Below are 13,039 nucleotides of genomic sequence, written 5' to 3'. Positions count from 1 at the left end.
ACCACAGCATGGGTTGTCAAGCGGTGCCATGTCTGCACCCCAGATCTGAAGCGGCGAACCCCGGGCCGCCAAAGCGGAACATGCGCACTTAACCGCTGCACCACTGGGCCGGCCCCTCATGATCTTATCTTAATCTAGTGCCCAAATCTTCTCTGGTAGCTCTTTTGATTTTGCCTGCCCAATATCAGACAATAAATTCAGGAAAAAAAAATAAAAATTTCAAGATATCTTTCTCTATATTTATTAAATACCTCATCACTATTATAGGAGCATCATGGGCAAGAAATAACAAATGTTGACAAGGATGTGGAGAAAAGGGAACCCTTGTGCACTGTTGGTGAGAATGTAAATTGGTGCAGCCACTATGGAAAACATTATGGAGACTCCTCAAAAAATTAAAAATAGAACTACCATATAATCCAGCAATCCTTCTGGGTATTTTCTTGGAGAAAACAAAAACACTAATTCAAAAAGATATATACACCCCCATGTTCATTTCAGCATTATTTACAGCAGCCAAGATTTGGAAACAAATGTCCATCGAAGGATGAATGGATAAAGAAAATGTAGTGTATATATATATATATATATATACCATGAAATATTATTCAGCCATAAAAAAAGAATGAAGTCTTGCAATTTGCGACAACATGATGGCCCTTGAGGGCATTATGCTATGCAAAATAAGTCAGACAGAAAAAGACAGAAATACCATATGATCTCACTTATATGTAGAATCTAACAAAAAAAATCGAGCTCATGGATATAAAGAACAGACTGGTGGCTGGCTGAGGCGGAGGGTGGGAATGGGCAAAAATGGGTGTAGGGGATCAAAAGGAACAAGTTTCCAGTTATAAAATGAATAAGTCGTGGGGATGTGATAGACAGCATGGTGACTACAGCCAACAATGTTTTATGGCGTATTTGAAAGTAGCTAGGAGAGTGGCTCTTGAAAGTTCTAGTCACGAGGAAAAAAAATTTGTAACTATGTATGGTAACAGATGTTAACTGGACTTACTGGGGTGATCATTTTGCAACATACAAATATGAAATCATTACATTGTACACCTGAAACTAATATAAGCTTATGTCAATTATACCTCAATTTAAAAACATATGAAAAAAATGATTTTCAAAAATTATAGGGAAATTCTTACTTCAAACCCTTGAAGCTAAAATATTTCTGAAGTTCTTTTGGACAATATAGATAACTTATAATGTATTTTAAAAGTTCATTAAGATTAATTAAGACAGTTGTGTTTAACACCTGCTCCTAAAAGATGAGAAACTGATCATTCTCAATAAAGAAAAATCTTGTGATATTTGTTGCATGGGGAAGAAAACAAAAACTCAGACTTTTAACCTGTAACGAAATCTGGTATTAAACATGACTTGAGTTCAAAAAACAAAAGAGCATTATAGGAAGAACCGTCAAATCAGAAGAGATTTTCAGCCTTTCCTAGGGTAAGCTTACACAGGTAAATGCTATTAATATAAATATTTCAGAAATTACATGCTTTATGGAAAGGCCCTAGAGATCTTTCAACACCTCTGCCATTCCTAATTTGTTCTTGTCTTCAGGGGAAACACTGATCAAACCATTATGAACTAGGGATGTACTGTATCCCAATGGGGAACTTTACTCTCTTCCACTCTGATATTATTGGTTACTGTCATAAATAACCACAGCCTTTCAGTCTCGTTACTAAATAAGTTTCTGTTTCCTACACTTGCCTGAGGGCTCAGCTGAAAGCTGCAGGCCACAGTTTCTGTCTTCCACAAAGGACAGCCTCAAAACTTTGTGGGAAAGGCCGGTACCAGGTTCTACGAACTACTGATGCTTCCCTCAGATACACAATTCTGAGCTGACACTAGCTGACTTTCAGATTGAGCTAGCCGACTGACAGTTTCTGGGTCTCTTTGAGTCCAGAAACAGCCAGCTCACCCAAGATCCGGCGGAACAGGAATTAATTACATGGAACTGAAAGAATGATTCGAGGAAATCTAGTTGTGGTTATTTGTTGGGAATATAGTTGGCATTATTTTTTATTGTTCTATTTTTATGGATCTATAAGGAAGTTCTTTGTCTTCTTGAGCTGTCTCTAACCTTTGGTTTAGTAGATTATGCTTTTGTAAACTGAAATTAAACATTTTAAATGGTATCTGAATCTTACTGACCCTCTCCTGCTTTAGAAACCAATACTTTTACTGGCAATATAATTTCATGGCAATATAGTTATTTACACAGGGTCCGTGGCAATATAGTTCTTTACACAAGCTCAGTGAGAATCTGCCCTCCCTCTAGCTGGGCTATAGTTGGATAAATCAATTGTGTAACTGGAGTGTCATACTGGGGAATAATTCTCGTTTAATCGGGTGGGACATGTCCACTGTAAGGAACACCCATGGAGCCGATGCCTGCAAAGCCCTCCCAGCAGGGTGGCTGGACCAGGAGATAAGGAAGGCCACTTCTGGGCAGGAGAGGGACCTTAGAAAAAGTGAGAACCTCAAGAAGAGAGGCAGTCACTCACATTTACAGGTGCTATGGGTGAAAGCTGGCGGAGAGAGAGTCCTGGGCGTGGTTTCCTCACCTTAGGCGAGAAGTAGGGTGGCCAACCCACCCCAGTTTGCCCAAGACCTTCCCAGTTTTAGCAGTGAAAGTGCCACATCCCAGGTGCCCTCCAGGCAAACTGGGAGAGGTGGTCACTCTAGATAAAAGAGCAAATAGAGGTTTTAAAAGTCCAACCTGAGATTCCCTAAGAAACCTTCTGAACAGAAGCTAAAATGGCTCAACACTTCGAAAGCCCAGGTTTGCAGAGTAAGCTCAAGGAGGCCCCGCTGTTTCATTTACACCCTCCCTGCCCTTATGGAAATGGTCAAGCCAAACCCAACGAGACCAGCCTTTTTTATAGCAAGAAGAAACTCTGGAGGTTATTTATGATCAAAGAAAAATTATCTGAAACTTGGAAATAAGGCAGCACATCTTTTAAATAATATATGGGGGTAAAGACTACCCAGGCGTTGTCTAGACCGGAGGAATTCACTCAGTTCATTTCATTGTTTACCTTTAATTAAAAGTCCCAGACTTACTGAAGTTACTTGTTAACTTGTAGATTTTTGTCCAGAAGACATGAGAAGAATTTTCGTCTAGTAGAACAGATAACCCCAAAGATTTACGGCCAGTTGGACATTAGCCATTTTTAAAGTTGAACTCAGTGATCTTATCCTAACGCTCTTGTCTCAAATGGCCCCTAAAAATCCTGCTTCTCAAATGCTCTTGAACCTGTCACAACATGTTACTGGTTCTCTCATTAATTAATAACAATAACTAATTAGATAAGACCTTGGATAAGTGTACTCAACAGTCCTTGTTTTTTTTCTTAACCCTTTTGAAAATTATATTTTAACATCAGCTCTTTGTACTTTGTTGTGTCCCTGAGGGTGGAATGTAAGGAGAGTCAGTGTTGATGGGGGAAGGACAAAGTCTGGAGCGTGGAGACGGCAGGCCCAGGGAGACCAGCAACCCACGGAGGCCCCTTTGCAGGGAATGAGGAAAAACTAAAGACTCATCAGTCGTCAACATCGTTTGATTTCCAGGGCTCTAACTGCTCTCCAAGATAAACTTTCCTACTCAATGGACCTAGAATTATAGCATTTGCAAGTTACCTCTTTGGCTTAAAGTCCTTTCCTTTGTTAAAATGCTAGTGTTTCCGGAAGAGAGTGACACATAAAGCCTTATCAGTCATTTACACGTTAGTATAAACAAATTCCTGGTCTTTTCTGACAGCAAATTTTAGAAGAGAGAAGGGGAAGGAGCAGGCAAGCCCTGCCTTCCTGGGATAGGAGTTCTCAGAAGGCTGTAGAAAAGGGATTCAGGGGTGGGAGGGGGTCTTAGACTCACCGCCAGGTCCTCTCGGGTGACAAAGCCCCTTTCCTTGGCACCACAGTCCTTGAAAAAGCCCTGCAGTTCTGCAGCTGCCTGGGAGGACCAGGACTCTGTCTCTGGGGCCACGGGGGCATCCTGGCCATCAGCCAGCTCTCGAATCTGGCGCCGGCGGCTGGAGCCCAGCTTCCGGCCTTTTCGGGGCACTCTCTCACTCTCCATGCTGCTTTGGCCTGGGGACAGAGGAGACATGAGGGGGCACTGGGCTGCTGAGCAGAGCCACTCCCTGCTGCCAGCCTCCCCCAGCGCCCCGTCACCACGGCGGACGCAGCCCTGCCTGATCAGACCGTGCTGGACTCTCTGACTTGACGCCCCCCTGTCCCCCGTCCCACCACCACCACCATGGCCTCCAGCACATCCTGCTCAGGGCCTTCGCCCTCTATTCCCTCTGCCTGGAATCCTCAACTGTCACAAGTCTTCTCCAGCCGTCATATGAGAGAGCCCTGTGCCGGCCGGGGTCTACCCCCACATCCTCACGGTCCACGTCAACCCTTCTGAACCACACACTGTTCCTGGAATCTCAGATTCCCTCCCACCCTTGCTTGTGTTGCCCCAAACCACCCCAATTCTCTCACCCCCTTGTCTAGCTGATACCTTTTCCTCCCTCACCTTAGAGGCCTCCTCCTCCAAGAAGCCTTCCTTGCAGCCACCCCCACACTTCAAGCAGGGTTCAGTGCCCCCTTGTCTGTGGCCTCATGATGTTCCGGGCTCCCCCTATGGATGTCACCGTATGCCTTGGTCCAAATTGCTCCCAGCTCCTTAGCACACAGTAGGTGCTCAAGCAAGGGTTGTCCAATTCATTAATTGAGGTTCTTTCATTTGTCACTGAAGGTCTTAGGTCAGTCAATTGATAAGGATTTTGATGGATAAGGATTTGTCCAGGTGAGTCCCCAGGCCAGGAAAAAGGGAGGTGGAGCCTGGAAGGGGTAGAGTCTGGGCCTGCCCTGGGGGGACTAAGTCTGGGGTACAGAAAACTGTACGGAGTGGAAGGGGCTTAATGTGCACACAGTCAGGCAGCTTCCTGCAGGTCAGAGGACTTGAGCCAAGCTCTAAAGGAGGCAGGCAGGATTTAAAAGCAGTGAACAGCAGGTGCAAAGGAACTGAGGCAACGGGAACAAGGCCCCCATTGGAGCCAAAGATCACAGACAGGCTGAGTAGAGGAGTCTGGGAGCTCTGCTTCAGGGATGATGGGCTCATTGCAGGGGACTAGAGCCCATAGGTCGCCTCGCCTCGGGCAAGTTCCCTCCCAGAGGTTGCCTAGGACTTGAATGAAGAAACCCCTCACCCTGGGGAGGCCCCTAAACTTTAAAGTGAAGTAGAATCTCTCTCCACCAGTCTTTGTGTCTCTCTTTCTTCCTGTCTGTTCTGTCTCTCTGTTTCTCTCCTTCTCTCCGTCTCTGAGATCACAGATGTAAAACTGCAGTGTGTCCTGGAGCCAGAGCCTAGGTGCTCTCGAGGCCACCTGTGCTCCTCCCTCCTCCCCGAGTGGCTGGAATCAGCACCGGGGAGCACTCACACCACGAGAACCGGCTGATGCTGCAAACCAGGACCTCTTCCCCGCAAAGAGCCATTACCAACACACCTCTTCTGAGAAGCCTTCCTTCTGCCCAAACCCTTCCCGAGATCTAGCACTCACTTAAGTGTCAAGCAGTTAGCGAGCACCAGCTGAATGCCGGTGAAGTGGTAAGCGGGCCTGCCACGATACATGGGGTCCCCTCAGTTGAATTAGGACAAGGTGCCCCTTTCTCCTGGCAGTCCATCCCACCCTCCCGACACCCAGATGTGGAAAAGGAGGCCCAGGACTTCCAGTCGGTGCTCTGGAGTCAGACAGACCTCTGCGTCTCCCAGGCCTGCCGCTCGCTAGCTGTGCAACCTTGGGCAAGTCGCTCAATGTCCCTGTGCCTCAGTTTCCCCACTGGAACATGAGGCGCATACTGACCACAAGGTTGCCATGAGGATTAAACGAGATAATTGCTGTTGAAACGCCACCTCCCGTTCCCCAGCACGGTCCACCTCCCTTTCTGGCTTTACGGTCTCTTAGCACTTGTCACCTTATTCGTTTATTTTGTAAATTTCCGTCTCCTCTTACTGAAACGCAATTCTCCTGTGAGTAGGGAGTTTATTCTTCCGATCGCTGCTCCATCCCATGTGCTGAGACCGGTGCCTCGCACACAGGTGGCGCTCGGCACATGTGGTCTGTTAACTCATGATCCATGTACACTACTCCTGGCTCTGCCATGCACAGAGTGACCGCTGGGCAAAGGTGCCCCGACAATGGTGGTGACAGCACGGATGAGGGTGAAATTCCATTTGAGCGTCATAAAAGTTAGGTTCTGTACAGATATGATTTATCCCCACTTGACAGATGAGGAAACTGAGGGATGGAGGCCCAAGCCACGACATCAGCAGCGGTGGTGGCACCAGATCCACTCTCCCGGTTTGTCATGGGAGGGACTTCCCCCAAGACCACTTCCTGAACAGGGGCTCCTCTGTGGGAGCACAAAAGGCCTCGCTGGAGCAGGGCAGAGCAGGGTTGTGAGACTTAGAAGAAGTTTCCCCTGTACTTTTGCTGATGGAGATAACACACGCGAGGCAGCGAGATAAGATCCCCAGTGCGGAAGTTTCTAGAACCAAAGCACTAGGGGAAGAGTCTCCTGTGACGTGGGTGCCATGTCGCTGAGTCTGTCAGGCTCCCACAAGTAAAGGAAACTAGAATCCTGAAATAAATCCTGTGTGGCTGTATCCCAGGACATGGGACACTCTCGACATCCCTTTCGAGGAGTTCCTGGCTGAGCTGTGCCTCCTTGCCCATTTCCAGCAGTCCCCTGGCACTTTGTAAGAAAGCGGCGCCTTCTGGACATCTTGGCCAGCCCCCATGCTGTCACGGGCCTCAGCATCTGCCCCGTTAGCCAGCCTGTCTTTCTTTCCCTGGAGGGTCACTCAGTGGCCCCTCCTTGCCTGTCAGGAGGCCTGGGGCAGGAAGGCGGGTGTCCCACCACCAGCACTGCCTCGAAGATCCTGTCACCGTCAGCCAGGTGTGGTGTGCTCCCCCTCACGGCCTCACAGAACATCTTAAACACAGTCTGTGCCCCCTTCGAGGCCAGGCATGGCCATGCAGAGAGAGTGGAGACATCCTTCAGTCAATCCTCACACACCTGTACGTGCACCACACCCACCCACCCACCCACCCACCCACACACACACACACACACACGCCCTCCCTCCTCAGCCGGCTCCCACTCAGTCAGCCGTCGCCCACCACTCCCTCACGGGCAGCTCTCTCACAGTCGGATGTGACACCTCTCACGGCATGCCCAAAGGACCCTGCCCCCTCAGAGTCACTCAGAACAGCAGCCCTCTGAGTGAGCCAGCGGGGGCACCCCGTCACGCCCCTCCTCTGCCATACTCCCCTGACCGGATCATCGCTATCTCACCCCCTTAACAGCCAGAAGCCCCCTTGTGACCAGGGACACATACACGCACACCCCTCAGCACTGCCGCCTCTCCCCATGTTCCCCAGAAATCATATGAAGCTTGAAGCCAAACAATAGAGCAAGCAGATCCCCTCCCGGGCGTCTGCAGGCCCGGCTCCCTGCCGGGGGCTCGCGGGATCTGGGTGGGAGAGTGGGCACCGCAGGTCAGGAAGTGCAGAGCACACAAGAGGGGGGTGGGCGTCAGTGGCAGGAGTGCAATACACTCCACAGGCACCTCTGGCTTCCCCAGGGCCATCATTCTCTCACGAATGGGCGAGGACCTGGGTCTGCTCTCCATCCCACTTACTCCAGCAACTGCACGTAATGGCAACGGTTACAGAATCCAACTGTCCAGTTGGCTGGTCTGAGAGACCACCTACTGCCTTGTTCTGGTCTGCTTCCCCTCTCTCTTCCCCTCACTAACGTGACAGAAAAACTGAGGCTCTGAGACGCCAGGAGACTTGCCCAAGGTCACACAACCACTGAAGGGTCGGTAATCGACCCCAGCCTCATGCCCCGGTGCCCTCCACCAGACCACGCAGACCATGCACTAGACCAAACCCACAGCCTTGTCACAGGAGCTGGACAGGGACCGCTGCTCCCTCCCCAAGCCTCACCCCTCCACAGAAAAGAAGTATTGCAACCCCGGGTGGCTCCCACCTCTTGAAGGCTCCCAGCTGTGCCTGCAGACCCGTGCCTCCTGGCCTCGTGATGAGGCAGCCACTGCCCCAAGGTGCCCACGAGCTGTGGAGCTGTTAACTGTCTTGTCTCTTGCCCAACCACTCTTTCCGTTCCCCAGAGAGCAGATCTCCTGTGTTAATCTATGGGACTTCCTGTAGAAGTGACCACTGTTTATCCTTTCACAATGCTGCCTGGTACTCCCAAGGCCCCCTCGCCCTAGAATCTTGGAGCTGCTGGAGACGGGAGGGAGGCCCTTCTGAGCAGAGACTCCAAAGGGTGAGGTAGAAGTCTCAAGGTCACCCAGCCCTCAGCGGCAAAGCTAGGACTCAGATCCCACTCTCTGGTTGCCAGGGCGATGCCACGCCTCATCCCAGCTGGAGCGTTGATGGGCACAGTTATGGCTAAAGCCGGGGACAGAACAAGCTGAGGTAACTGCACCCCGGGTCTGACCTCAGGTCCTCACTCTCTGACAGCGGCTTGGAAGACCAGGGGAGGCTGACACCCAAGTCGTCTTCTACAGAATAGTCAAACCTAATACCAAAGCGTCTCGTAGAGCTGCGACTATCAGAACTGTGTGGTACTGGAGCGTGAAGCTAAGTGGACAAAACAATGGTACACAATAAAGAAATAGACTCAAACATATGTGGGAATTTAGCGTTTGATAAGGGTGACACTTCAAATCAGTGAGAAAAGATGGTTTCTTCATTGAACAACCGGGAGAATGGGCTAGGTATCTGCAAAAACCAAGGTGGAGGTCTAACTCTAAAATAATTACGGGTGGATCAAAAGTTTAAGTATTGAAAACATCTTACAGTTGGAGGTCAGCTGGATGGTGTAGTGGTTAAGTACACAGGTTCCACTTTGGTGGCCCAGAGTTTGAAGGTTCGGATCCCAGGCACGGACCTAGCACCGCTCATGGAGCCACGCTGTGGCACCCTCCCACATAAAGTAGAAGACCGGCACAGATGTTAGCTCAGTGACAATCTTCCTCAAGCAAAAAGAGGAAGATTAGCAACAGATGCGAGCTCAGGGCCAATCTTCCTCACCAAAAAAATAATAATAATAAAAATCATACAATTATATACCGTTTGGAATTTGCTTCAAAATAATCAAGGGATGTGGGGAAGGAGCCGGACACAGACCAAATAATACACAGGCCCTGGCCTGGTTCTGGTTTCTGGTGAAGCTGGTGGGGGAACCACTGGCTCATTCCATCCCTCGCTCTACTTTTGTGTATGTTTGCACAAATGCCATAAGGGGTCATGGGATAATTTTAAAATAATCTTGGAGCAGGCAAGGCCTTTCCAGGTGTATCACAAAGCATTAGAAGCCATAAAAAATTGAGATATTCTGCTATACAGAAATTTTAAAATTAAAAAAAAAAGACTGAGTAGCAAAAAAAAAGTCACCATTGACAAATCAAAGGGCAAACGAATTGTGAAAAAATATTCCCATATCACAGAAAATAAGCTAATTTCCTCCTTATATCATGAGTTCCTACAGATCATTGAAAAATCAATAATGCATTAGAGAAATTGGCACCATGTGTGAATAGACAATGCATGGGGGAAAACATCAATTGCTCTTCAACACGTGAAAAAAAGGTTAATCTTCACTCATAATAAAAGAAATAAAAATTGTAACTACAATGAGATATCATTTTAAGTTATCCAACTGACACGATTTAAAAAAAAATAACAGCCTATGTTATAAAGGATGTGGGAAAACACTTGCACACATTGTTGGTTAGAACATAAACTGGTAAACCGTTCATGAAAAGCAATGCGGTGATGTCTATCAGCATTTAGAAGGCTAAAAGCTTTTCACTCAACAATTTCACTTCCAGTCATTCGTCCCACAGGTGATGTAAAAAATGATGATATGAAAGGACATTCATCACAGCATTGTCTGTGGCGGCAAAGGACTGGAAACCACCTAAGTTTCCATCAACAGGGAGCTGGTTGAATGAGCTCTGATCCGTCCACATATCGACCTACTATGCAACTGTGAAGAAAAATGAGAAAGATCCAGGTGGATCGATATGGAATGGCTTTCTAAATATGTTGTTGAATGAAAAAAATAAGGTGGGAAACAGTGAACGTAGTATGCTTTGCGTGAAGAAAAAATTGTATGTGTGTGGATGAAATTAATGCTATATAAATGCATGGGTATTCATATCTGTTTGTAAATGCATAGAATATTTCTGACGGAAGAGCCAAGAAGCTGGTAGCAGTAGGGCTGAGGAGAAAAAGTGTTGGAACGGAGAAGGATGGAGAAGATGTGCCATCTTTATACATTACCCATTCAAAATTAAATCTGAGAATAATTTGTACGTATTCAGAGAGAGAATAATGAAGGAAACATGGTAAAATTATGGTGACATTCAACGACTGGTGGGGAAGGGTATATGGGAATTATTTTACTATTTTTGCAACTTTTCTGTATGTCTGAAATTATTTCAAAACAAAGTTTTCAAAAGTAATAAATTTAATTTCTAAATAAACACACATTCTCACAACCAACCATCCTTTCACCCCTTTTTTTTTTACCACTGGAAAATTGATACTCAGAGAGTTTCTGTGACTTTATTTAACCAAATAAGGCATTCATTGTTTCAGTCAACAATTATTTATTGAGCACCTAATATGTGCCGGACACTGTGCTAGGTACTGAGAATACAAAAATGGGGGGAAAAAGACATAAAAAATCCATATGTAACGTAGTGCTATGAAGAGGTGTAAATCAGGGTGAAGGGATAGAATGGTGGGAAGTGTATTTAGATGGGTAGTCTGGGGGAAGCCTGTCTGAGGAGGTGATAGTGGAATAGAGTATACAAGGAAGAAGACCTGAAAGAAGAGTGTTCAGGGAGAAGGCACAGTGAGTGCAAAGGCCCTGAGGCAGGAGCAGGCTTTGTGTGTTTGAGGAACAGTGAGGAGACCAGTGTGGCTGGAGCAGGGAATGGAGGGCAGGTGGAGATGAAGTCAGAGGTAAGAGTACGACCTGTTGGCCGTGTAAGGACCTGGGTTTCTACCGTGAGATAGAAGCCACTGGAGGATGACACAATCCAGCGTAGGTTTTAAAAGGATCCCCTGGCTGCTTTCCTTGTGGAGAATAGACTGTACGAGGTAAAGGCAGGAGCAGGGAGACCGTGAGGGGGCTGTCAGAATAATCCAGACGAGAAGCGATGGCTCGGACAGGAGGCAGCACTGGAGGTGGTGACCAGAGGTGCCTGGACCCTGGATAAATTCTGAGAGTAGGGCCAGCAGCGTTTGCTGCTGGGTTTGGGCAAATACAGCAAATCCAGAACTTTGTCTCTCCAGCTCGGGACTCTCTCCACTTCTCTGGGAACACAGCGAGGTTGGATTTCCAGACCCAGCCCAAGGATCTCAAGGCACTCCCCGGTCATGTGCCCCTTATCCTCCTAACCACAGAAATAAAAGAGGCCGGGAGAGCCCGGGAGAGGGTGCACAGCCCTCAGAGTGCCCCGAGCGGAGTCTGGGGGCGGTGAGATCCCGGCCGGCCTGCCCTCTGCACCAGCCCCAGGGGAGAAACCCGCCCCAGAGCCAACTGGCACGAGGTCAGCAGCAAGTGCTAGGAAAAAAGTCAGATCCAGAAAGTTTCCTTTTTGGAAACAGTGGAGCTAGTTTTAAAATCTCGTCTCGCCAGATTTAAAAACACTGAGCTCAGAAACTAAATTTTACAAGCACTGAGTTAATGAACAAGGATCAAAGACAGCCAGACAGTTTATGAATGGGAAAGTTTTCACACTCACGAATTTTCAATTCCCTAAAGATGCTTGACTTCACTTCATGGTTTAGTGCCCCTGAGGCAAGATGCGCTGTGCTGGGGTGCAGTGGTGGGAGCGGGGGGCTCAAACCAGGAGGCCTGGGTCCCCTGCCTCCAGCTGCCGGCTCTAAACCACCTCTAGATGGAGCTTAGGAGGCTGGCAGTCGTGCAGGGAACCAGGCAGGGAGCTTGCTCTGAAGTTGCATTTGTACAGCACACTTTACATAAGATTGAGAAAACCTAGGTTACCTTAAAGACGCAGGAGATGGTCCGGCAGCCTCCTCTTCGCGCCCCCTTGTAGAGGCTGGGCGAGGCACTTCCCCTTTCTGGCTGATCGAGGAGGCGGTGTGACCTGGGTCACGAGCAGGGCAGCGTGGATATCCTGCTCCCCACCACTTCCTAGGGGCGTGACTTCAGGCACGGGGCTGAAGGGCTTGCTCCCTCAGTTTCTCATCTGTAAATAGAGGCCATACAAGGGCCCACCTCATAGGTTTGTTGTAAGGATGAAATGCTATAAACCATAGGGAGCATTTGGAACGACGTTAGGCAGGTGATAATCAACGTGAGCCGTTGTTATTTTTGTGGTTGTTAAAAGAAAGGAAACTGAGTTAGAGAATCTCCAACTTCTCCATCCTACCGATGGGCAGATGGCCTGGTTCATGTGCCAGACTGACTGTCAAGTGATGTCAAGTGACCTGGGAGCTGGGATAGTATGGGATAGGGTCCAGGCTGGGGCCTAGGGTGGGGCTTGGGAGATAAGCGCTCGGATCAGGAAGGAGATTCAAGCCATGGTGAATCATTCATTCATTCAACAAACATTTATTGAACACCTACTATGTGCTGGGATACAGCAGCAACAAAATAGGCAAAGACCACCCCAGCCCCCGCTCCACTCCTCCACCTCCCCTTCCCCACCACCCCCCGCCATGGAACTCACATTCCTGTGCACCAGGTGGAAGCTACGGTGATTTCTGCCAACATGCTCACCTGGGCAGTAGGCTGGCTGAAGGGTGGTTACAGCAGCACTGCTGATGCCCCAGCCACGTTCCCGACAGCCTCTGTGTTCACCCGAAGATTTGGTAATTAGTTCCTGGCAGGGATGCAGCTTCTCACCTCAAATGAGAGAGTCCTGGTTTTCTCCAGCTCACGGGAACTT

The 13,039-nt window shown here is 48.2% G+C and overlaps 1 protein-coding gene across 5 annotated transcripts in view; it reads right to left on the bottom strand.

Annotated features, from left to right (window-relative positions):
* Positions 1-12,260, bottom strand: part of RAB44 (RAB44, member RAS oncogene family) — a 34,108-nt gene extending 21,848 nt beyond the window's left edge. For 3 of the 5 annotated variants that reach the window (XM_023624846.2, XM_070244484.1, XM_070244485.1), the window contains exons 1-2: positions 12,133-12,260; positions 3,902-4,116 (exon numbers count right to left, since the gene is read on the bottom strand). In XM_023624846.2, coding sequence (XP_023480614.2) covers positions 3,902-4,105 — 204 coding nt within the window. In that variant the 5' untranslated portion in view covers positions 4,106-4,116; positions 12,133-12,260. Of the gene's footprint in view, positions 1-3,901; positions 4,117-8,076; positions 8,205-12,132 lie in introns of those variants that run through there. The other 2 variants (XM_023624847.2, XM_023624845.2) reach the window with 2 other exon arrangements.
* Positions 12,261-13,039: the final 779 nt, after the last annotated feature.

This window comes from Equus caballus, chromosome 20 (genome assembly GCF_041296265.1).
Source record: "Equus caballus isolate H_3958 breed thoroughbred chromosome 20, TB-T2T, whole genome shotgun sequence".
Taxonomy (NCBI): Eukaryota; Metazoa; Chordata; class Mammalia; order Perissodactyla; family Equidae; genus Equus; species Equus caballus.
Note: the sequence above shows the minus strand (reverse complement) of the source record. Positions and strands in the feature narration are given on the sequence as shown.